Below are 23717 nucleotides of genomic sequence, written 5' to 3'. Positions count from 1 at the left end.
CTGCCGGCTGCGTCTATATGCTGTTAATTCAAAAGCTGTTTTCACAGCTGGTAAACGGTTGAGTGCGCACAGCGGGCTTACAGTTTCCCCGCTGTGTTGCCGCGTTGGGTCCCTGTGTGCTTCAGCACGATAGAGAGAGTACTTTCTCCCTGAAAGAGCAACACGAGTGAAGATCGCGTCCTTTTCAGGATGACGTTTCACCCGTGTGTTTCTGGATGCGATCATTTCCTGTCCTTATTTGACGGCCACGTTCATTGTTTCACATGCCTAATCAGTGTGTGAGACTACGTTCGTGGGTGGTTCATGTTCTCTCAGGAGTGCATGACCACGTCGGCACGTTGTTCGTCTCCCCTTTCTCGTAAAGGTTTGAGCCGCTCAGCGTGCCGTGTGCCGTCGAGCGCCGGCTGACAGCGCGGGTTGTCACGGCAACCCAGCGCGCGTTATTCGGCGCTCAAGATGCGCGGTCAAGATCAAGACTCGCGTGCCTCTATGAGGTGAGTCCCTTTGCTTATTTCCCGATCTAGTTTCTCTTCTGGTGCACCAGAGGAGGGCTACTTTGGTGAATAACATTGGTGATCTGAGGGTTTCAGTGAGCACGAACCACTCACTCCTCTAGCGCATCGCAAACATGCTGAGACTGTGTTCGTGGGTGGTTTATGCTTTCTTATGAGAGCATGACCACGTCGGCACATTGTTCGCCCTGCCTGAAGGCTTGAGCGCCCAGCGTGCCGTGTGTCATCGAAGCGATGGCCACGATCACTATCTTGCATGCCTGGTTGACGGCAACGATCACATGCCTAATCAGTGAGACTGCGTTCGTGGGTGGTTCATGTTCTCTCAGGAGTGCATGACCACGTCGGCACGTTGTTCGTCTCCCCTTTCACGTAAAGGTTTGAGCCACTCAGCGTGCCGTGTGCCGTCGAGGCTTTCGGATGGGATTCTGGTCCTTCTCATGAGGGACCAAGCATTTCATTCGGGGCCCCAGGGAGGACAGATGTCGATCGCTACATCGGAGAGAGGGCTGTTATACTCTGAAATGATGCTGAGTTCCTACTATAATGGTGTGTTCTCATGCTGAAGATTCGGACTTAACAGCCACACTTTCCTGGGCTGTTCTAAAGTGCCTGGATGTGTGTGAAGAATTTTGGCATTATGCAAGCATTTTGGTGCCAATATGGCAAGCAAAACATGCCTAAATCTGCTAATGTTTTTCCTCTCTCACTACCACTGCACGTGCGTAGTTCTAACTCGGGGTTGAGCTGTGCTTAGTGACTGACCGTGATTAGTAACAGCGCTGGCCCTCGGTTAGACGATGTCCACACTGGTGGTCCAGAAGCGCCTCAAAACCAACCCGCTCAGAGTTTGTTTCCCCCAGCGAAGGGAAGCAACCCTGAGAGGAGCGACCCAGAGTGTGTAACGATCTGCTCTCTGGGAGTGCGTGTCATCACCACTCCTTCCCCCGGGGGAGGGCCGGGTGGAGAATTTTTCTCTTCTGTTCCGCCGCTGTATGAAGCAGGTTGGTGTCAGGCGCACCCATTCCCCCGGTCTTGGTCGCTACAACGCCACCAGAGCCGGGTCCCTGTCTTCCACCTCGCTGCCCCTCCGCGGATACGCCGGTGGTTCGGGTGGGTTCATTGGGACGCTATCTGGAAGCCTGGCTAGCGCTTCCGGGTCCATCCCGATGGCTCTTCCGCACCGTCCGGTTCGGCTATACAATTCAGTTTGCACGCCGGCCTCCCAGGTTCAGGGTCGTCCACTTCACCCGTGTGCGGTCGGTGGACGCCCCTGTCTTGAGGAAAGAGATCGATGTCCTGCTGGCGAAGGGCGCGATCGAGCCGGTCCCTCCTGCCGAGATGAGGTCTGGGTTTTACAGCCCCTACTTCATTGTACCCAAGAAGACGGTGGGTTACGGCCAATCCTGGACCTGCGTATTTTGAATGGGGTCCTACACAAACTCCCGTTCAAAATGCTTACGCAGAAGCGCATTTTCGAGTGCATCCGTCCCCAGGATTGGTTTGCAGTGATCGACCTGAAGAACGCGTACTTCCACGTCTCGATACTCCCTCGACACAGACCTTTTCTTCGGTTTGCTTTCGACGGTCGAGCGTATCAGTACAAGGTCCTACCCTTCGGGCTGGCCCTGTCACCCCGCGTCTTCACGAAAGTCGCGGAGGCGGCCATTGTTCCCATGAGAGAACAAGGCGTTCGCATCCTCAACTACCTCGACGACTGGCTCATTTTAGCTCACTCGCGAGATGTATTGTGCGATCACAGGGACATGGTGCTTCGGCACGTCAGCCGGTTGGGGCTTCAGGTCAACTGGGACTAGAGCAAACTTTGCCCCGTGCAGAGGATCTCTTATCTCGGTATGGAGCTGGACTCGGTCGCCCGGACTGCGCACCTCACAGAGGTACGCGTCCAGTCAGTGCTCACCTGCCTCAGGTCTTTTCGAGGCAGAACAGCGGTTCCACTGAAACAATTTCAGAGGCTCCTGGGGCATATGGCAGCCGCAGTAACGCCGCTCGGCCTGTTACATATGAGACCGCTTCAGCGCTGGCTTCACGATCGAGTCCCGAGGTGGGCGTGAAACAGCGATAGTTCCGGGTCAAAGTGACCACGCACTGCCGCCAAACCTTCTCCCCGTGGTCGGATCCTGTGTTTCTACGGGCCGGAGTGCCCTTAGTCCAGGTTTCCAGGCATGCTGTGGTTTTCACAGATGCCTCTGCCACCGGGTGGGGGGCCATGTACAACGGGCATGCAGTTTCAGGTCTGTGGACGGGGCCTCAACTGCATTGGCATATCAACTGCCTAGAGTTGCAAGCAGTACGCTTAGCCTTGCGTCGCCTCAAAGGGGTTCTCAGACACAAGCACGTACTGGTCCGTACGGACAGCACTGCGACCGTCGCGTACATCAACCATCAAGGTGGTCTACGCTCCCGTCGTATGTCGCGACTCGCCTCCCACCTCCTCCTATGGAGTCAGAAGCATCTGAGGTCGCTTCGTGCCAATCACATTCCAGGGGAGCTCAACCATGTGGCAGACGAGCTCTCACGGCTGCCTCCCCTGCCAGGAGAGTGGCGACTCCATCCCCAGTCGCTCCAGCTGATTTGGAGTGTCTTCGGAGTCGCACCGGTAGACCTGTTTGCATCTCCGGACACGACCCATTGCCAGTGGTTTTACTCCCTGTCTGAGGGGACCCTCGGCACGGACGCCCTGGCTCACAGCTGGCCCCGGGACCTGCGCAAGTATGCATTTCCCCCAGTGAGCCTTCTTGCACAGACTCTGTGCAAGGTCTGGGAGGACGCGGAGCAGGTCCTTCTTGTGGCGCCATATTGGCCCACCAGGACTTGGTTCACCGAACTCATGCTCCTCGCGACAGCCCCTCCCTGGCCGATTCCTTTGAGGAAGGACCTTCTTTCTCAGAGACAGGGCACTCTATGGCACCCGCGTCCAGACCTCTGGAAATTCCATGTCTGGTTCCTGGACGGGATGCAGAGGTTCTAGGTGGTCTACCACAGGCAGTGGTAGACACCATCACTTCCGCTAGAGCCCCCTCTACGTTGCGCCTTTATGCGTTGAAGTGGAACCTGTTCGTCGATTGTATTCCTCCCGTCAGGAGGACCCCCGGACTTGCCCGATCGGTGTCGTGCTTTCCTTCCTGCAGGATGGGTTGGAGCGGAGGCTGTCCCCCTCCACCCTCAAAGTGTATGTCGCAGTAATAGCCGCGCATCACGATGCAGTGGAAGGAAAGTCCCTAGGGAAGCACGACCTGGTCATCAGATTCCTTAAGGGTGCCAGGAGGTTAAATCCACCTCGTGTTTTGCACTCTGTACCTTCTTGGGACCTTGCTCTGGTACTTAGAATTCTTCAAAGTCCTCCTTGAGCCTTTGCTGACGGTAGAGATAATATCCTGTCCATTAAGACAGCGCTCCTGTTGGCATTGGCCTCTTTCAAGAGGGTCGGGGATCTGCAGGCTTTTTCAGTCGACGAATCGTGCATAGAGTTTGGGCCGGGCCTTTCTCACGTTGTGTTGAGACCCCGGCTCGGATATGTGCCCAAGGTTCCTACCCCTCCCTTCGTGGACCAGGTAGTGAACCTGCACGCGCTGCCCCAGGAGGAGGCAGACCCAGCCCTGGCTTTTCTCTGTCCCTTCCGTGCCCTGCGGGTTTATATTGACAGAACGCAAAGCTTCAGAACCTCAGATCAGCTCTTTGTCTGTTACGGAGGCCAGCAGAAGGGGAAGGCCGTCTCCAAGCAGAGGTTAGCCCACTGGTTAGTGGATGCTATCACCCGAGCATATGAGTCTCTGGGTGAGCCTTGTCCTCACAGGTTGCGCGCTTACTCTACTAGAGGTGTTGCCGCTTCCTGGGCTTGGGCTCAAGGCGCCTCGCTGACAGACATCTGTAGAGCTGCGGGCTGGGCGACACCTAACACGTTCGCTAGGTTCTATAGCCTTGGAGTGGAACCTGTTTCCTCCCGAGTTCTGGCTACGGCCAGTGGGTCGAGGGAATAGGTTGTGTCGGCTTGCTGCGCCACTCCGCCTCAAACAGCGGATAAGTGCGTTCTTTGCTCCGTATGGCGCCCTACGTTGGTGAGCCTCGTGAGTTCCTCCTTCACCCCTCCGGTGCTGGGCGTGACGGACCGCCCGGCACCAGGTCTGCTACCTCTAGTAAGGAGTTGCTAGTAGACTGGGTGCTCCAGTGGTTTCTATTGTGACCCATGATGCCACGTGCAGTTCAGCCGTGTCTTCCCCTTGACGGACACGTTCGTCGTCCCTGTTGAGTACGCTCCCACTTCCCTTGGATTGGGACTACCTCAGGGACTGCCGTATGTTTCACTATTCCTTCGGGCTAGTACATATGTGTATTCCTGGCCTTCCTCAGTCAGGCTGGGGCTTCCGCAGCGTTCCCTCCTCTCTTGAGGGAACACTTTCCCAGTGTTATCCATATCCACTGTGCGGGTCTTGCGGAACAGCAGTTTGTTTCCCGTGCTAGCTCCCGCAACTTATTTCAAGAAACTGCTGCAGGGTAGCTTTGCCGGGCGCTGGAAGGGGCCAGCAACATGGCGTTTTATTAGGGATCCCAATTCGTCAGGGAACTCCCCCGACGACACGTCGGAGTTCCCAGGACGAAAGGGAACGTCTCGGTTACGTATGTAACCCTCGTTCCCTGAGTACAGGGAACGGAGACGTGTCGTCCCTTTGCCATGTTGCTGTACCTTCGCGGAGGACTGGACACCGTTCGGCTCCTCAGCGAAAAGCATTGCGCAATGTTTACTTCCGCCTTTTATACCCGCGCTGGTAGGCGGGTCGCGGAATGCAAATCTTGCATGCCAATTTTCATTGGCTCGTTTTAATTCACTCGAAGGCAATTGCTCTCCCTAGCGTGATCCCAATTCGTCAGGGAACTCCCCCGACGACACGTCTCCGTTCCCTGTACTCAGGGAACGAGGGTTACATACGTAACCGAGACGATTTCATTTGAAAAGTGTTTTTTTTTAATGAACAATAAAACTAAAAGCTGAAGATTTTTGTAGTGTATCATTCATTAGTGCTTCTTTTCCCACTCCAACAATCCAATAATTCCTAAATTGCCCACTTAAAGCTGAACAGATAAATTTGCCTACCCCATAAATAAGCCTATGCCTATCTAGGTAAAAGTTTTAGAAAAACTTCCATCAATTCACACTTTATATCCTCGCTATATGTATTGTCATATCACCCATTCCTTACATACAGTAATGGTTTAAACACATTTGACAAGCTAGTTGCTAAAAATCAATAACCGATCAAGACTGATTGGCTAATGCTATTTTCCCACTTGTCTGTGCACTTTTATTCTTTCATGTTAACTGCAGGCAAATCTGAATAACTATATTTATTCAGGCCTCTAAATGTAACTTTAATCAACAAGTAAAATTGATCATGACATCCTCACCTTATTCCAGAAAAAAAGAATGTTGGGGTTGGGGGGAAGGGGCGTGTCTGAACTAGTTGATGCACGAAACCAGTACCCTGATAAAAGAGGTTTAATGGCAAAAAGTATTTTATGTATTTTGAAAATACAAAAATACTCATCTTAAATGTATTAAAATACAAATTCCATTCGATTTACTCCAAAGGTTTCAAAATACAAAATAGTATTTTGTATTTCAAATACGTATTTTAAATCCATGTGTCTGAAATACTGCCCATCCCTGCCGATACCGATAGTCGATTATTCAGAATGATATCTGCCGATACAGAGTTTGATTTTTTTAAGGACAAAAATCTCCTAAATAATGCTGCAAACTATACAAGGAACTCTCTCATTTGTTACATTATACTATGATGTTAGATGTTAAAATTAACAACAGAGCTATTATTTTCAAATGTAATAATCACACTCAAATAAAAACGGAAATATTTTATGCAACTCAGTTGCACATAAGATAAACACTTGTCTTCATGACAAATTTATTCAAAACATACATATATAATTAACAGTAAATAAGCTCGTCTCTAGTGTTTTTATAGCCAACTAAAGACATGTGAACATTGGATGACTATCCTGAGATAAATGTGATTTTACATGACATTGTTCTCAACTTGTACTGTACTTTTGGACATACCTTCTAATGTTCATTCATGTTTATTTTGTGCTATGTATTAAAGGGTAAGAAAAGACTCGCAGCCATGCTGCCACTTAAACTGAGGCGCTAAATCGATCTGTTAAGTCACATTTAATTTATTTATTGTTTTATTGTTTGAGTTTCACAATGAAAGGTCCAGAATTTTAAAGCAGGCTCTTTGTTTCTCATCAGAAGTAACTACCTCTTTGTGATTATTAGAAAGGAGCAGCACTACAAATAGTTTTGTGTAGGGAAAAAACACAGATCTGGCAACCCTGGCTTGAACTATCGGTGATTCATATGGTCAAATAGAGCCTGCTTTAATGTTGCTGTTTTTTAACTATTAATGCGTTATTGTCTCGTTAACTTGCCCTAAATTCAATACCAGAGATTTTCTTCACACACAGTATGAGTTTCAATCTCACACGTTGTTTCGGCCCCCTTTAGATTGACAGGATATAATCTGCCATGATCATCAGCTTGTGAAAATAATTGCTTTTATTGGCCGATACATCGGTGCATCTCTAATAATATATTGTTGAATTAAACTTAAATTAATTTATTTATGCCCACTAGATGGAATAAAAAAAGAGAAGGATTCAAACTGGGTCATCTGCAATCATGTCAGTCTCTTATTTTTTTAAATGTAAGGAATGGAGTTCTGGAGAGAAAAATTACTGACATTAACACACAGTGAACCTTTTTTAGTAGACGGTTTGATTTTGCTCATGTCACTTACATCAATGTTAGACAAGTTTATTTATAAAGCACATTTACTACACAATGGGAATTCAAAATGCTTTACATAATAAACAGAAAAAAAATAAGATAATATAAATAAACTAAAGTTAGAGAAAATGAAATGAAAGCTTAATTTAAATCTTAAAATAAAAAGGATAAAGTATAAACAAAAGGACAAACTAAAATGCAGTCTAGTCAGTAAGGTGAAGTGCATATTCAGAGAATTCACAGGTAAACAGATGTGTTTATGTTTATGTTTATGTCTGGACTGCAATGTGGTCAGTGATGCTTGGATTGTTGTTTTTACATTGTAATGTAAACCATGCATTATGTTCCATTTCTAAAAGTTCACGGTAACTTGGTAAGGTTTATGTACTCTCCAAAGTCAGCTTTTACTTGCATATGAGTCTTCCCATTCATTTTGTACCCAGAATAAATACTGTTACATCCACATACTTGAGTGAACTTCAGTAACTCTCCACAGATCTGAACCCGTCCCTCGGCAGCATGGACTCAGAGTACAGCATGGGTTCAACACAAAGTGTCTTCAGCTTGCCTGAAGAGAATCCAGCTCTAAGCACTACACCTGCCAGCTCCGCAGCTCCAGTCTTCCTCAGCATGAAGCCTCCTGAACCCCTGCAGCCACTCAACACAGAGGGGCGGGACGCTCATAATCACTCACTAGTCAGTTTCAGAGAGGGGCGAAGGGCTTCAGACACTTCTCTCACTCAAGGTCGGGATGATTTGTGTTCTCTTGTGCACATCATTTTTCATTTCGCTTTGTCATCCATCACCTTTCTCTCAAACTTTGTTCAAGGAATGGACACACTACATTTATGCTTGCGAAATTACTTTGGACAACATATGGGCAACAGGATATGAACTTAATAGTATATAACTGTAGTTACAGCTTAAATGGCCAATTCAGTGTACTTAAAGGGATAATTTACCCAAAAATGAAAATTAGCCCATGATTTACTCACCCTCAAGTCATCCTAGGTGTATATGATATTCTTCTTTCAGATGAATACAATCGGAGTTATATTAAAAAAATGTCCTGGCTCTGCCAAGCTTTATAATGGCAGTGAAGGGCTGTTCCTGTTTTGAAGTCCATCAAAGTGCATCTATCCATCATAAAAGTGTTCCACGCAGCTCTGGGGGGTTAATAATGGCCTTCTGAAGCGAAGCGTTGTGTTTGTGTAAGAAAAATATCCATATTTAAAACGTTATAAAGTAAAATAACTAGATATTATTTTTAAATATGGAATATGAATATTTTATAATATGGATATTTTTCTAACACAAATGCATCACTTCACTACAGAAGGCCGTTATTAACCCCCCGGAGATGTGTGGAGCACTTTTATGATGGATAGATGCACTTTTATGGACTTCAAAACAGAAACAACCACACTGCCATTATAAGGCTTGGAAGAGCCAGGACAAGCCAAGACGATTGTATTCGTCTGAAAGAAGAATGTCATATACACCTAGGATGACTTGAGTGTGAGAAAATCATGGGCTAATTTTCACTTTTGGGTGAACTATCCCTTTAAAGAGAGCACATTATCATGGCTGCAAGTGTATATAGACTGGGGATCAAGAGTTTAAGCCAAGAGGTTATTCTGTTACATGTAGATCCTTTATTGGTTAAATGTCTTTTCACTATAGAAATGCACAGGCCAGAATTCACCAAACTTAAACTATAGTTTGCAGCAAAAGACAAAAAAATCTGCTTCTGCATCTGTTCTTCTATGTGTGATTGAAGCACAAAATCTAGCATGCCCACCACTTAACTGTCTGCAGGCATGTATTTGCATGTCATAATCAGTGTTTTGGAATATTTATTGTTAGTGGATAAAATAACCCTCATTCTGACTGATATCTGACCTTCTATGAATAATTGTTACTTTTAAAAGCAGAGTATAATCGCAGTGATTTACTTCTGTACTAATTATAGCAGTAGTCAATGAGTCAGACCACCCCTGCAGCAGTCACGGGAATATCTCTTCCAGTTCATCTGACTCGAGATCTGTTGTATTTATTGACCTATGGTTTAACAGGTTTAGTGGCATTCAGACATCACCTTCAGAACCTGGCCAGGACCAAGGGCTTCCTGGAGCTGAACAAAGCCCAGATAGTGTTAGGAGATGGTGGACTCCCCACCGTCAGTCCACAGGACTATCCATTCAGTCACCAGGTCAGATAGAAATTTGAGCTGGTCTCAGTTTGTTTTCTATTTTTACATTAAGCATAAGTATTGTGTCTTTGAACTTGAAATTAGAATATGGAAAAGAGTCTTGGAAAATGATCTATGACTAAGGTATTTATGCTGATATAAAAACCTATTCTTTAATAATTTCAGGGAGAAGGACGCCAATGTCTTAGTGGAAAAGATACGTTGACATTCACGGGTAAAATGCACCCTTATTTGCTATCCAGGAGACAGAGTTTGGAGACGCAGTACCTCGCTCAGCGACTACAGGTGAGTCAATTGTGTATATGAGTGTCCACAATAAACAAAAGGGGAAAATGTTTTTGTTTAAATCATACAACCCAAGCTTTTAGAAATGTAATCTTTGTGTTAATGTTGGTTTCGAAAAACTTTTATACCATTTTCAAGAAAAGTTTAAATTTAATTATTCTTAAAATGTCATGTGGTGTAACCATCAAGTAAAATATAATAGGATCCTTTCCATACACTATGAACTTATGTGAACATTCATATCTAAATATATTTTTTCAAAATAAAGATATTTTTAAGTATTTATTAAGTTTGTGGCGGAGTTGCAACAGTTTTTCTCAATCGATTTGACACATTTCTCCACTGTTCTCAAACAACTAATATAGTAACCCGAACACTTTGTAGTTGTCCTAAACGGGTTGTAAATTTTCCTTAATTTCATGCAAATTACAAATCACATGCATAATGTTTTTAAAAACTGCATCAAATTCTCAAATGTTTTCACAGTAGTTCATACAGCCAACCAAAAATATTATATCAGGAAAAAAATTTGCAGCTCTTTTTACTGGTTTAAAAAAAATCACAATCATTTGTTCACCATTTTTCCAAACACAACAAACAAAACGTCTCGTGTTATGACTATAACCCTTGTTCCCTGAGAAGGGAACGAGACACTGCGTCGAGAACTCGACACTTTGGGGACGCTCCCTTAGTGTGCGCCTCTGAAGTAAGAATGAAACTATTCCAATCCTGATTGGCGTTGCGTCCTGACGTAACATGTGACGGCATAACCGGAAGTATAAAGGTGATGCTGAAACACACACATACCAGCTTCGCGATTAAGCAAGACGCTCTAAGGCCTCGAGGGGCATGGCAGAGCGACGCAGTGTCTCGTTCCCTTCTCAGGGAACAAGGGTTATAGTCATAACCCGAGACGTTATCCTTTCGAGGGAACTCAACACTGCGTCGAGAACTCGACACTTTGGGGAACGAATGCCCACTAGGCCACGCACCGAAAAGGCCTGTCCCGGAGTGAAACTGATTCAAGCACTTAACTAGGACGAAAGCACGTGTGCGCCAGGTGTACTAGGGAGGTGTAAACTGTAAAACCTAATAAAAGTGTGTGGGGTAGCCAAGCCGGCTGCCTCACAGATCTCCTGGAGGGGCACTCCCGAAAGTCGAATGAGCCCTAACAGGTAAAGGTGAAGGCAAGTCGCGCACCTTGTAAGCCGAGGTAATAGCCTGAACAATCCAATTACTAATAGTCTGCTTGGATGCCGGGAGCCCCTTCTTAGGTGACCCAAAACACACCAATAATTGGTCCGACCTCCTCAAAGAAGAGGACCTCTCGAGGTACACGCTCAAAGCTCTGACGGGGCAGAGCAAATTAAGCTTCTCTTCTTCTGCTGACACATGAGGTGGAGGATGGAATGCCTGAAGGACCATGGACCCAGCCGTATTCGTAGAAACCTTAGGCACGTAGCCCGCACTCGGGTGCAAAAAGGCTTTAACTCTGCCAGGGGCAAACTCCAAGCAAGCTGGTGTCACTGCCAGGGCTTGGAGATCTCCCACCCTCTTAAGAGAGGTAATAGCTAAGAGAAATATCATTTTTAGCGTAAGATCCCTAGGTGAAGCCGACTGCAGAGGTTCGAAGGGGGCCAGGGATAACCCTTCGAGAACCACCGCCAGGTCCCAGACAGGAACCCTGGACCTGGTTGTCGGTCCATACTCCAAGTACCACGGAGAAAACGTATGACCAACTGGTGCCTCCCCAGAGGCCCATCACTTAAGGGTGCGTGGAAAGCCGCAATAGCAGCCACATACACTTTAAGCGTGGAAGGGGAGAGACCCGCAGAGAAACGATCTTGCAAAAACTCCAAAACTGAAGCCACCGGGCAGTTTACTGGATCTAACTCCTGTTCTCTACACTAAGTGACAAATACATTCCACTTGAGGCCATATAATCTCCTAGTAGACGGAGCCCTAGAGCTAAGTATGGTTTCAACCACCCCAGCTGATAGACCAGCATTTAGGTACTGAACCCCCTCAGAGGCCAGACCCACAGTTTCCACAGCTCCAGGTGAGGGTGGAAGATTGTGCCCTCCGCCTGAGACAACAGATCCCTCCTCAGAGGAATCTGCCATGGCGGAGCTATCAGGAGTGATATCATGTCTGAAAACCACACTCGGGTCGGCCACATTGGGGCAACCAGAAGTAGACTGATGCCCTCTTGACGGACCCTCTCCAGGACTTCCGGAAGCAGAGCGATCGGGGGAAAAGCGTACAGGCGAAGCCTCGGCCAGGCCTGTACCATAGCATCCAACCCCAGTGGGGCTGGATGTGAGAGGGAGAACAAAAGTGGGCAGTGGGACGTCTCTCGAGACGCAAATAGATCCACTTCCATTGGTCCAAACCTCTCCCATATCAACTTCACCACATCTGGATGAAGTCTCCATTCCAAAGCCCTGAACACAGCCATCATCTCTAGACAGTTTATGTGCCAAGAATGATGATGGTCCTGTCACAGACCCCTGGCAAAGCGGCCGTCCATGACCGCGCCCCAGCCAGTGAGGGAGGCGTCTGTCGAAACGGATTTCCGGCGACATGACGCTCCCAACACTGGCCCTTGGGACAGGAACCAAGGTTTCTTCCATATTTGTTGAGAACGAAGGCATCTGCGCGTTACTCTGATCATAAGAAACGGATTCCCCTTGGGAGAAAACCCCTTGGCTTTTAGCCACCACTGAAGGGTGGCCACATTGCACGCCATGGCATATGTAGAAGGCCCAAAGGTAAAATGTTGGATGCCGCTGCCATGAGGCCCAGCATTCTTTGAAATTGCTTCACAGTGATGGCCTGACCTAGCTTTACTCCTGAAACCATATTTAGGATGGACTGGACACGTGCGGGAGACATGTGTGCCCGCATCGTAATCGAATTCCATACCACACCCAGAAACGTTGTTTCCTGAGCTGGTTCCAACACGCTCTTTTTCGTGTTGAGTCTCAACCCCAAATTCTGAATGTGGCCAAGGACGCGTTCTCGATGCCGAACTGGCATTTATCGAGATTGAGCCAACGTAAGCCAGTCGTCGATATAATTCAGTATACGAATGCCCTGGAGTCTGAGAGGAGCCAGAGCTGCATCCATACACTTCGTGAACGTGCGAGGAGAGAGTGCTAGGCCGAACGGAAGAACCCGATATTGATATGCTTCGCCCCCGAAAGCAAACCTTAGGTACCTCCTGTGACATGGAAGGATGGAGACATGAAAATAGGCGTCTTTTAGGTCTATTGTGACAAACCAGTCCTCGAACCTGATTTGGTTCGCAATGATGGGAATTGTCAGCATCTTGAACCTGAACCTCCTCAGAGACTGATTCAAGTACCTCAAGTCCAAAATCGGCCAGAGCCCGCCATCCTTCTTTGGAACTATAAAGTATCGGCTGTAAAACCCTGACTCTCTGTCTGGTAGGGGAACACATTCTATGGCCACTTTGACCAGTAGATTTTCTACTGGTCAATTATATTATATTCTATTATATTCAGGACCCATATAGAAATATTTGGAAGAAGGCGCCACCACTCCAAAACATTTACTAAGGGAACCAGCCTCTCGAAGCTGGCCTCGGGTGTTTCTCGAGCACTGTTCTCGACCTTCTGAAGCAGCGAACTGGCAGGAAGTGGACGAGAATGATTTTTCGACCATAGGTGGTGCTCTTTTGCAAGCTCTTGGGGCGAGCGCCATGGTGTGCGTTCGCTGGAAATTGATGCGACCCGAAGCGTCAGTGACGGCGGGACAACATCTTTTTCCGAAGGGCTCCGCTGGGAAAACAACCTTGGTTGCCTCACAGCGGGGGGGACAGCCCTTAGAGGTCCTATTACTCTGGCTAGGACCTCTTTCCTGAAGCCCTCTTAGCCTGAATGACGGCCCTCAAGTCGCCCTTCTGGCCAGCGGATTTAGAATGAGAGCTTTTTCTCTGTTGCCAAGCTCCCGTAGGAGGGGCTCGAGAGGAAACGCTCTCCTTTTGCTCCAGGCGATGAGAGGAGCTGGCTGATGGCTGAGGCTGGCCACTTGGACCAGCCCTCCCAGATCTAAGCCGGCGGGGGAGGTACTGCTGAAAAGCTGCCGACTGTTTTTTCGCCTACTGAAACCTGTCGACGACAGTAGATACTGCGTCGCCGAACAGGCCAGAAGGCAATATCGGAGCATCTAACAAAAAGGAACGATCTTTATCTTTCATGCCCGACAAATTTAACCACAATGCCTCTCCGTGGCCACCAAAGCTGACATGGAGCGGCCAATAGCACTGGCCGTCTCCTTAGTGGCACGGAGAGATACATCTGCGGCTCTTCTTAGCTCAGCAATATCAGCAGGTGTTGGTCCCTCCCCCTCATCTAGATCTTTGAGAATATCGGCTTGGTACGCCTGCAAAATAGCCATGTCCCTACATGGTTTGTTGGGCAGCGCCGGGGCTTTAAGCGAGGATGCCGCTTCGGGAGAAAGATAGCTCGCTAAAGCTTCCTCCACACGCGGCATCCTGGCATACCCCGCCTCTCTCGCACCCACAACATTACTATAATCACACAATGTATTATGTGAGATGCGAGACGAGTGGGGCTTTTCCCAGGATCTAACTATCTCTTTATGGAGATCTGGGAAAAAGGCGCAAGCCCCGGCGCTGAGGTTGTAAACGGTGCTGCAGGTATCTCTCGTCTAATTTACTCTGACGAGATTCCTCCTGCTTATCTTGTGGCCAGCTGATGTTGAGTCTGGCCACAGCACACGTTACAACCTCCACCAGTTCCTCATAAGCGGAAACATGAGCTGGCGAGTTTGACTCATGTTCCGCGCTTCCGATGCTGAGCACATCAACTTCATCGGAAGCAGACAGCTCAAGCACCGGGCACTCGTCACGGGCAGAAGAAGCCGCAGCGCGGGCTTCTGCACCATGAGCGAGCGTTATAGAATCCGTAGAAGACGAACGAGAAAGTGCCTCGGCAGTCTCGTTCTCATCTGCTAGATCCTTCTGCGATCCCCACGATCTAAGCCTCTGCGCCGCCTCAATAGACGCAGGACCTGAACTGCAAGGATCGCGAGCTTGGCCATCTTTAGAAAAAATAGCCAAGCGGGAGCGAGGCACTCTTAGTGGGAGTGCTTCACAGTGTTCACAGGGCTCACAAGCGGCTCCCTCGAGAGCTGCCTGTGCGTGCTGCACTCCCAAACAATTTAAACATAACGGATGCGTGTCTCTACCCATAATAAATCTAGGACAGGGGTGCACAATTCTTGTAAATTGTTCACTCGCCATACTTTCAAGGACAGACAACAATAAATAGGACAGACAGTTTCAACATAGAGCGCTTGCTAAAGAGCGATAGCTGGTATGTGTGTGTTTCAGCGTCACCTTTATACTTCCGGTTATGCCGTCACATGTTACGTCAGGACGCAACGCCAATCAGGATTGGAATAGTTTTATTCTTACTTCAGAGGCGCACGCTAAGGGAGCGTCCCCAAAGTGTCGAGTTCTCGACGCAGTGTTGAGTTCCCTCGAAAGGGAACTCTGTTATTTGTTAAAATCTCAGTTACACTTAGAATGTTCTCAATTAGCCCCAAATAAATATCTGCTGCGTTAAAAATACACACAACACAGGAAATGAAAATTCCTTAATTGTTTACCCAGCTATCTTAATTACAAAAACTATTAAAAAAAAAGAATGGGAAGAAGAATGGGAAAAGTAAGAGATGTAAGAGTGAGAGGTTTTGAAGAGGATAGAAGAAGGGTAATATTGAGAGGGAGAGGAACATTGAAAGAGGTAGAAAGAGAAGAGGGGAAAGGAATATATGGTATAGTAAGAGGAGATGGAGCAAGAAGAGTTTTAATTGTTTTGAGAGCAACCACATTAGTTTGAAGAAATGTATCAAATCGATTGAGAAAAACTGTAATACCTGAACTAACCTTACCCAAATCATAAAAAGCTCAAATGATCTGCTTCGTTTATCCCTGGATTCTGCATGTTGGTTAGACCACATGACTTTGACCATGCAGACAAACATTTTATAAATATCAATAAGCAATGAAGCAGTTTTTTTCTGAGAAATGATAATATAAGATAGTCAAATTACTTGAGGTTTTCTTTTCAAGAACTTAATTCTTTTGAGTTTTTTTCTTTATTATGATTTTTTTTCAATTATGAATTTTAATCCAAAATTAAAATGCTCATTAAAGAAGAGGTGTTTTCAAGTTGTATGCATGAATAACTTTTTTGTGTATTATTGAATAAACTAATAGATATAAAGTACAAAGTATAAGCATCATATCTTTGATTCAGATATCAGTGTCCAAATGTACAAAAACAGTATTTCTGCTAATATAGTGGAATGTGTAAATATATTGCAGGACTATTGGTTGGCATGTAAACTTTTAAAACTGGTTATTTATATAAACTTGATTTTTGGTATACTGTAAAAAAAAAAAAAAAAAAAAAATTACGGTAAAAACGGCAACTGTGGTTGCCAGAAATTTACCGTAAAAAATATGGTAGCAACATTACAAATTTAACTTAAATTTACAGGGGAAAAAAGGATTTCATTAACTGATATAATGTTAATTTACCAACCTATTGAAGTACTAATATCTGTTTTGTACCTTTGTAATATACTGACAACCACCCAACAGGTGGTGATGAAAAAGTCACATGATGAATCAAAGCTCATCACAAGCAGCTTTTCCACAAGCTGAGAAGGTAAACACTAATATATATAGAAGGTGCACAGTTTCATTCACACAAATACTAAACACCATCATGGTAACACGCATGACATAAAAATAAAAATGTAATAAACATTAATTGAACAACATTAGATGTAACATAAACCCCTAATGTACATAACTAAATAGAAGAAAACTAAGAAACCATTATTTCAACAAAAATACATCAAACGTGAAGTGGAATTCTGGGAATGTCAATTTACAGTTTTTCACTGTAAATAAAACAATGACTTGCACTTTTTCACTTCCAAAAACTGTAAATTTAAGTGTTTTACTGTAAAATTACTTTAAATGTGTGGTCTGATCTATTATGTTATTCAACGTACGGAAACTTTCTGTCAACCAATTAATCGTATTTTACCGAAACAGTTTTTATATGCTGCTGCTACGTTAAAAAGCATAGATAAATCCCATAGCAGATCTAGACAGGTGGAGCTGGGGGAGGTGGAGGATTTCAGAGGACCAGAATACAGAAAACACTGAACCAGGCTGTTTAAATGGGTCATGAACTGCATTGCTTTATTGTTTTATAATGTTTAAGGTGGGCATTTATAATGTTAGTATGGTTTTTAGAAATTAAAATTGTCATAGTTTAGAAATAAAAGGCATTTGTCCTACCCTGATTTTATCCCTCTGGCTAACAGCTTTGATTGGCTAACATCTTTGCATATGAAATTGCTAAGTATTACATGTGGAACTCTCTCAAAAACTTTTACCACATTTTTACTATTACTGCTGTCAGTGTTAACTAATCGTGAAAAGTGTTGATTATAGCATTATATTTAGACCGTGGCATGAAAGGTTGCAGTGATAAGCATTGTAGCCAATCAGACATGTTGAGCGCATGCAGAGATCTCGTCACTTTAACTCGATTTCTGCACCAGGGTCGGCGCCGTCGACAAAGCGAAGAATATAGCAAAGACAAAGCAAAGAATATATTACTTTTGACAAAGTGCTATATTCATATCAGATACACATTGTGTATGAAACCATAAAGTTTACTTCGTTCTTCTCCCAGTTCACCGGCCACTTACTTTTTTGTATTTCAGGAAAAATGGATGAATTTACCTAATGTAAAGCCGACAGATCCTCTGTATTTCGGTGCAAACTCATTGCGCGTTATATCAACTAACATGATCATCATATAAACGACACAACACCTTCCCTTCCACATATTTCATAATCGGAATATATCATATAATTCATAATGTAGTTAACACTTTGTGATTTTTTTTTTATAAAAAAGGAAATAAACGCGATACATGTGTCATGTGTGGCTGCATGGCACGTCGCCAAGGAAGTAATACGTTCTAAAATAATGGTCGGCTTTAAAAATAGAGCTCCGGAATAGATTTCCCCCATATATAACTGATTATTTCCATCCTACTAAGAGAGACAATGTGAAGTTGACCGTTTAGTCACTGTTTTGATTTACTGACACATAGACAGAACATCTGACTGTAGCTACATGAATCATTACATAGCAGAAATAACACGTCAGTTTGGTTACAATAAAAGCTTTTTTTGGACAAACAAGGAAGTTTTCAGCTTTAAAACTTTACTGGATATTTGTATAGTATGATGACCTCTTACATGCCAAAAGCTCTAAGAAAATTTTATTTCTCAGTCCATGACCCCTTTAAGTGTTGAGCAAGCAATCTCACTTGGCTGCAGAATCAGCGGAGGCCAATTCGCTTGTGCCATGTAGTAAATCATGTGATTGCATGTAAAGGACCCATCAGCCTGCACCATCTAGAGTTTCATGAATAAAAAAGATTTTTATTTTTAAAAGATTTTTATTATGGCTTGTTTTGTTTTTTGTTATTTCAGAGGGCCAGTCAGTTGGCAGTTACTCTTGGAAGTGGGCAGATGTTTTGTAAAGAGGCTGCACCACGCACTTTAGAGCAACAACTTCAAGAGCACAGGTGAGGAACAACTGCATTCATAATGTCCTGAAATTGCCCAGACAGCGAAATAGTGTCAGCCCAGATCCGGGCCATATCTGGTACATGTGGATTCCACACGTGGCAGATGTGGGCCGGATCTGGGCGACACTATAACTTTCAGTTATGACACCTTTTCAATTGTAATCCTATGTGCAGACTGCAGCAGAAGAGGCTCTATCTCCAGAAGCAGTCTCAAGTACAGGCCTACTTCCATCAGATGCAGCTGGCAGAGAATGGTTACCCCCCTCCCCAGGACTACAGAGACCCCCAGAACAGTCCCCTGTCCAGCCCTCCCTTCACATGGACCCAAACCCTAACCCCTTTTCTGGAGCCTGGAGCCTCATCCCTGGCATATGGCCCCAAGTCAGCCCGCTTTCCAGACTGGCCTCCGCCACCAGACAATCAAACGAACTACACTCCGTCCCACCCTACAGAGCCCCTGTACGCATGGATTCCTGCCCAGCCGCCTCTCCCCACGGGCAAAGCAGAGAGCCCATCGGCACAACACACACCTGAAGCTTCTTTCCTGGACTGCGAGATGGTGGAGACCGTAGAGGCCCCTCAAGGGTGTGTACTCGTAAACTAAATGTGAAATAAAGCACTCTGAGGCTGGCTCTCAGACACAAGTATGGTGAAAAAAGCTCCCTCAGGGACGAACAAAATGCCATGGTTTGGGTCACATCTAACAGATGCTACAGATGTGCACTTGATCATTTGGTAGACCCACACAGACCATCATTTTTAAAGATGTTTGTGAGATGCGCTAGTGTCCTGATATGTTTTTTTTTTTTCGGTAAGCACATGAAATTTAGTGCAGCTACCATAGAGTTTAAAAATCAGTATTAAAGCAATATTCCTTTTCCTATATAATACTCTAAAGTTCTATGAGTTTCAGTGTTTTTATAAGTAGTTTGTTTAATACTTAAATTAGTAGTAGCTACTCAAGTTTTCATTATTAGTAGTGTGGGATTTTTAAATAATAGATCATTAACAAAAAATGTGTACATATAAGGACAATAAAAAATAACTATTAGAAATAAAGTCAGCATGAAACAATTCAGATCATTTTTTCCGTAGTAAAATGATGTACTCGTTACCCAGACAGCAACATAGTGTCGGCCCAGATCCGGCCCACATCTGGTACATTTAGATTCCACATGGCCCAGTCACATGTTGTTGTCTGGGTAGTGAAACAGGTATTAAAGGAGAACAAAATATAGAGCGAGACCTAAGCACTACTAAGATGCCATTCTATGGAAGCTTACAATTGCAAGTTTACATCTTTTCTTGTGAGAAATAACAGCATTATGAGATATAACCATAAGCTCGCAATTCTGACTTCTTTTCTCAGTTGTGATTTATACTCTTAATTGTGAATTATAAAGTATAACGTTTTTCTCTGAATTGCAAATCTCACAATTTGGACTTTATGACAATTGTGCGTTACCAATTCAGAGGAAAAAATACTGACTTTTCTCTCGGAATTGCGAGTTTATATCTCCTAGTTGGGGATATTTTGAAACCATAGATGCAGAAAAAAAACAATAAATTTATGTATAGCATTTGGTTGCCATTACGTGGATCCTGGAAATCTTTTGAACTGGAATCCCTCCATCCTTTCCTAAAATTCACTCCCTGGACTCAGTTCCACCACATTTCCAGCACTGCGTCTAACGCATGCTTAAATAGTAAAACATTGGAAAAGTTGAACAGTGGAATGCAAAAACGCTTTCTGTTTGAATGGCCATTGTATAGACACTTTACAATTTGTTTCAAGTTCAATTAGTAAATATTTGATAATTACATATAAATGAACAAACTATAATTTGCAGTATTTATTAATCTAGGTTAATGTTAATTTAGACATATAAAGCAGTTGAAAATGTATTATTTATATTCACATAAATTAACATTTATGAACAAACATGAATTAACAATACACAAAAGTATATTTACAAAATTACCTTTAACCAAGATTACTAAATGCTGCAAAATATTGTTATTCGCTTATTTCATGATACCTAAAGCAGTAACTAATGGTAAGAAATTCAAACTTGTTGTATTACCACATTGCCTAAACAGCTGTTTGACGGCTAGTTAACATTAAACAATAAGCACGCATGACCTAGGTGATGTCAGCAGACAAAAGTTGTGCTGAGCAACGATAAAATATTAAAAAACAAATCATCTGTGGAATAATATGCACTGATGGTTGTGCACAGTAAGACCAAACAACATGTGTTAAAGTAAATAAGGTTAATTTTGATTTCATGTTGACTACAATTACACTACCTACTTTGGACTCCTCGAAGTGGATTAGAAAAGTAGAAAAGAACAAGGTTACAGTATTTTTTTTTTCACCAGTATGTTTTTTTTTAGAGCCACTGTAAACATTCAGACTTGAGATACGTGGATTAAACCAATCAGAATCAACATGCAACGAGCTTACACAGCGTGCACTACTACTCAACGTTTTTTTTTTTTTTTTCTTCTTAGAAACTTAAGTGTTGTGCCTTTCAATTCTTATTGTTCCTTTTGAAGAATGTCTTGTTATTAGATTTAATTCTTCAAGTAAAACTTCCTGTTTGGAAATGCAGTATGAAGTGCTCTCTTTTAAAAGATACCTTGAACCAAAGTCTCCATTTAGGTTCTTTTTTAAAGTCCACTATGTGGATTTTTTTTGGAACCAGCTACATGAGATAGTTGTCATGGTCTTATATTATATTAAAAAAGTATAGCAATATCTAGAGAAATAGTTCAAAATATGGGTGTTGGTAGTGAGTGTTGTCATTTTATGCCTTTGGAGGAAAAAGATCTTATCGTGACTATTTAAAATTTGTAGTCAGTCTTTGACTAGTGTTGATATTATTACTGACATTGAAAAGTGAACTGTTTTGTTATAGTTGGTTTTCAGTGATAAGATGTTTCCTAATATGTAATCACAATATGAATTCTGTTATATTCAGTTGAATATGCTGAGTTTCTTGAACAAGGGGAAATAAAGGTCACACTCTCCTTGACTGAAATCATTTGTGCGAGCAATGTTTTTGTTCCTACCACATGTCTCACATCACACTACCTCAGTTCTGACGAGAGAATGATGGACTTTCAGTGGTTGAAGACTCCATTCCATTCGAGATCAGACGGGATAACCTTTGTTTCCCTCGTGCATCGATGAGCCTTGAACGACAACACCCTGTCACCAGTTTGTTGGTATACCACTGCTGACTGGGAACAATCCACAAGCCTTGCATTTTCAGAGAGACTCTGACCCAGTTACCTTGCCATAGCAATTTGGCCCTTATCGAAGTCGCTCAGATCTTTATTCCTGCCCATTTCTCCCGCATCCAACACGATGATTATGAGAACTGATCGTTTGATTACCATCTAATATACCCAGGCCATAATCTGTGGTCTTGTTAGATGATCAATATTCGCTTCACCTGTGACTGGTTATAATGTTTTGGCTCATCATTAGGAACACAGAATGGATACATTTTGGATACACAGATACATTTTTTTAAATATACAAATACAAAATGATGGAAAAATGTATTATTTTAAATATGAAACTAAAAACCACAGTAGGTGGCAGCAAGTGAGTCGTTAAATGATTTGATTCACTTAAAAGGACATTCATTGAGGAACGAAGCAAGAATGGGTAATTGAATAATTTTCTCAAACAATTAGTTCAACGCGCAAATTTATTCAGGAATCGAAACACCATTCTGCCTTCAGAAAACAATGTGGAGATTAATTAATGTGTTTTGTCAGCACAGTAATTAAACAAAAATGTAGTTGTAGGTTTCAGTGAAACTTCAGTTTTTCTTATATTAGCCATATGATGCAGGCAATTTGTCACTGGTCTAGATCCTAATACAAATTGGAGAAACGTTGCAAATATCAGTCAACCTGAGAACAGCTATCGTATGTGAAATGTAATTTTATAGATAGCTGTTCAATGAACAGAAATGTTGCATAAAGCTGGATAATTTCCCCTGATGATTAATCTGTGCAGAATGGCACTAACACTCAAATGTGAGTCGTGATGTTCCAGCTGTAAACTGTTCATCAGCAGACACGACAACAGCTTTCACAACTCAGACAGATAACAGCCTTGTCAGAACAAACACTCAAAGACGTGACAGCTCTCACAGCCTGTTAGACCTTGCATGCCATGTGTGCCAGTGAAAATATGAATGAGTTTGAAAACTGCCAGGACTTTAGTGATGAGATCTTGATATGGAATTCTAAACGAACAAAAAATAATTAATAATTTTAGCACTCAGGACTGACGCTCTGGTTGATTTATACCAATTATGTGAGTTTGACAGGTTAAAAATAAACCAAGCACTCAACAGGATCCTTCAGAAGGATGTGCAGAGCTGCTGGGGGCTGCAGAGCTTAATTTTTTGTGTGTTGTAGAAGACCTAACACAACACTTAAGAGATGTTCTATTCATTGTCTGCAAAGAAGAAATGTATCAATTTTGAGAAAATGATAAAAGGTGACATTTTAATAGCCCAATAACCCCTTTCCTTGCATATTTATGCCATTCAAAAAAAAATTTGGTTTAAAAAAATTATACATTCATTTTATGTATTTTCTAAAATCAGTAAAGCCGCAATATTGTTAAATATTACAACTTAAAATAACTTCTATTTAAAATACATAATAAAATTAAAACATTTTCCTGTGATAGCAAAGCTGAATTTTCAACAGCCATTACTCCAGTCTTTAGTGTCACATGGTCCTTCAAAAATAATTTTAATATGCTGATTTGGTGTTAAAAAAACAGCTCTTATTATTGTCAATGTTGAAAAAAACTTTGTGCTACTGAATATTTTGTGGCAACCATTACAATTTTCAGAATTCTATTACGAATTGAGTTCAAAATAACAGCATTTATTTGAAAAAAAAAAAATTTGTAGGGTTTATAAATGTTTACTGTCACTTTTGATCAATGTAATTCATCATTTCTGAACTAGAGTTAAACAAATAAATGAATGATATAAATAAACCCCACTCTTGAATAGTATAGTGTACATAGAGTAGCCTACATAAAATCACATATAATAATAATAAACTAGTTACAATGTTCTCTTGTTTTTTTTTTTTTTCATATTTATGGATTCTTTTATCTCTCCTGCCACTGTGACTGGACAACCAAGTTTCTAAAGAAAAT

General features: G+C 43.3%; 1 protein-coding gene across 5 annotated transcripts in view; it reads left to right on the top strand.

Moving 5' to 3' along the window:
- The window catches only part of sik2a (salt-inducible kinase 2a), a 64670-nt gene extending 43112 nt beyond the window's left edge, over positions 1 to 21558 (top strand). For 4 of the 5 annotated variants that reach the window (XM_077206453.1, XM_077206454.1, XM_077206456.1 and 1 more), the window contains 5 exons: positions 7835 to 8083; positions 9414 to 9550; positions 9716 to 9835; positions 18417 to 18511; positions 18689 to 21558. In XM_077206453.1, the coding sequence (XP_077062568.1) occupies positions 7835 to 8083; positions 9414 to 9550; positions 9716 to 9835; positions 18417 to 18511; positions 18689 to 19118 (1031 nt within the window). In that variant the 3' untranslated portion in view covers positions 19119 to 21558. Of the gene's footprint in view, positions 1 to 7834; positions 8084 to 9413; positions 9551 to 9715; positions 9836 to 16493; positions 16561 to 18416; positions 18512 to 18688 lie in introns of all 5 variants that reach the window. The other variant, XR_013195652.1, reaches the window with a different exon arrangement.
- The last annotated feature ends 2159 nt before the right edge of the window (positions 21559 to 23717 follow it).

This window comes from Siphateles boraxobius, unplaced genomic scaffold, assembly GCF_051911475.1.
Source record: "Siphateles boraxobius isolate OS27281-9 unplaced genomic scaffold, OSU_SipBor_1 56, whole genome shotgun sequence".
NCBI lineage: Eukaryota > Metazoa > Chordata > Actinopteri > Cypriniformes > Leuciscidae > Siphateles > Siphateles boraxobius.
This window is presented reverse-complemented; position numbering and strand designations above follow the sequence as displayed.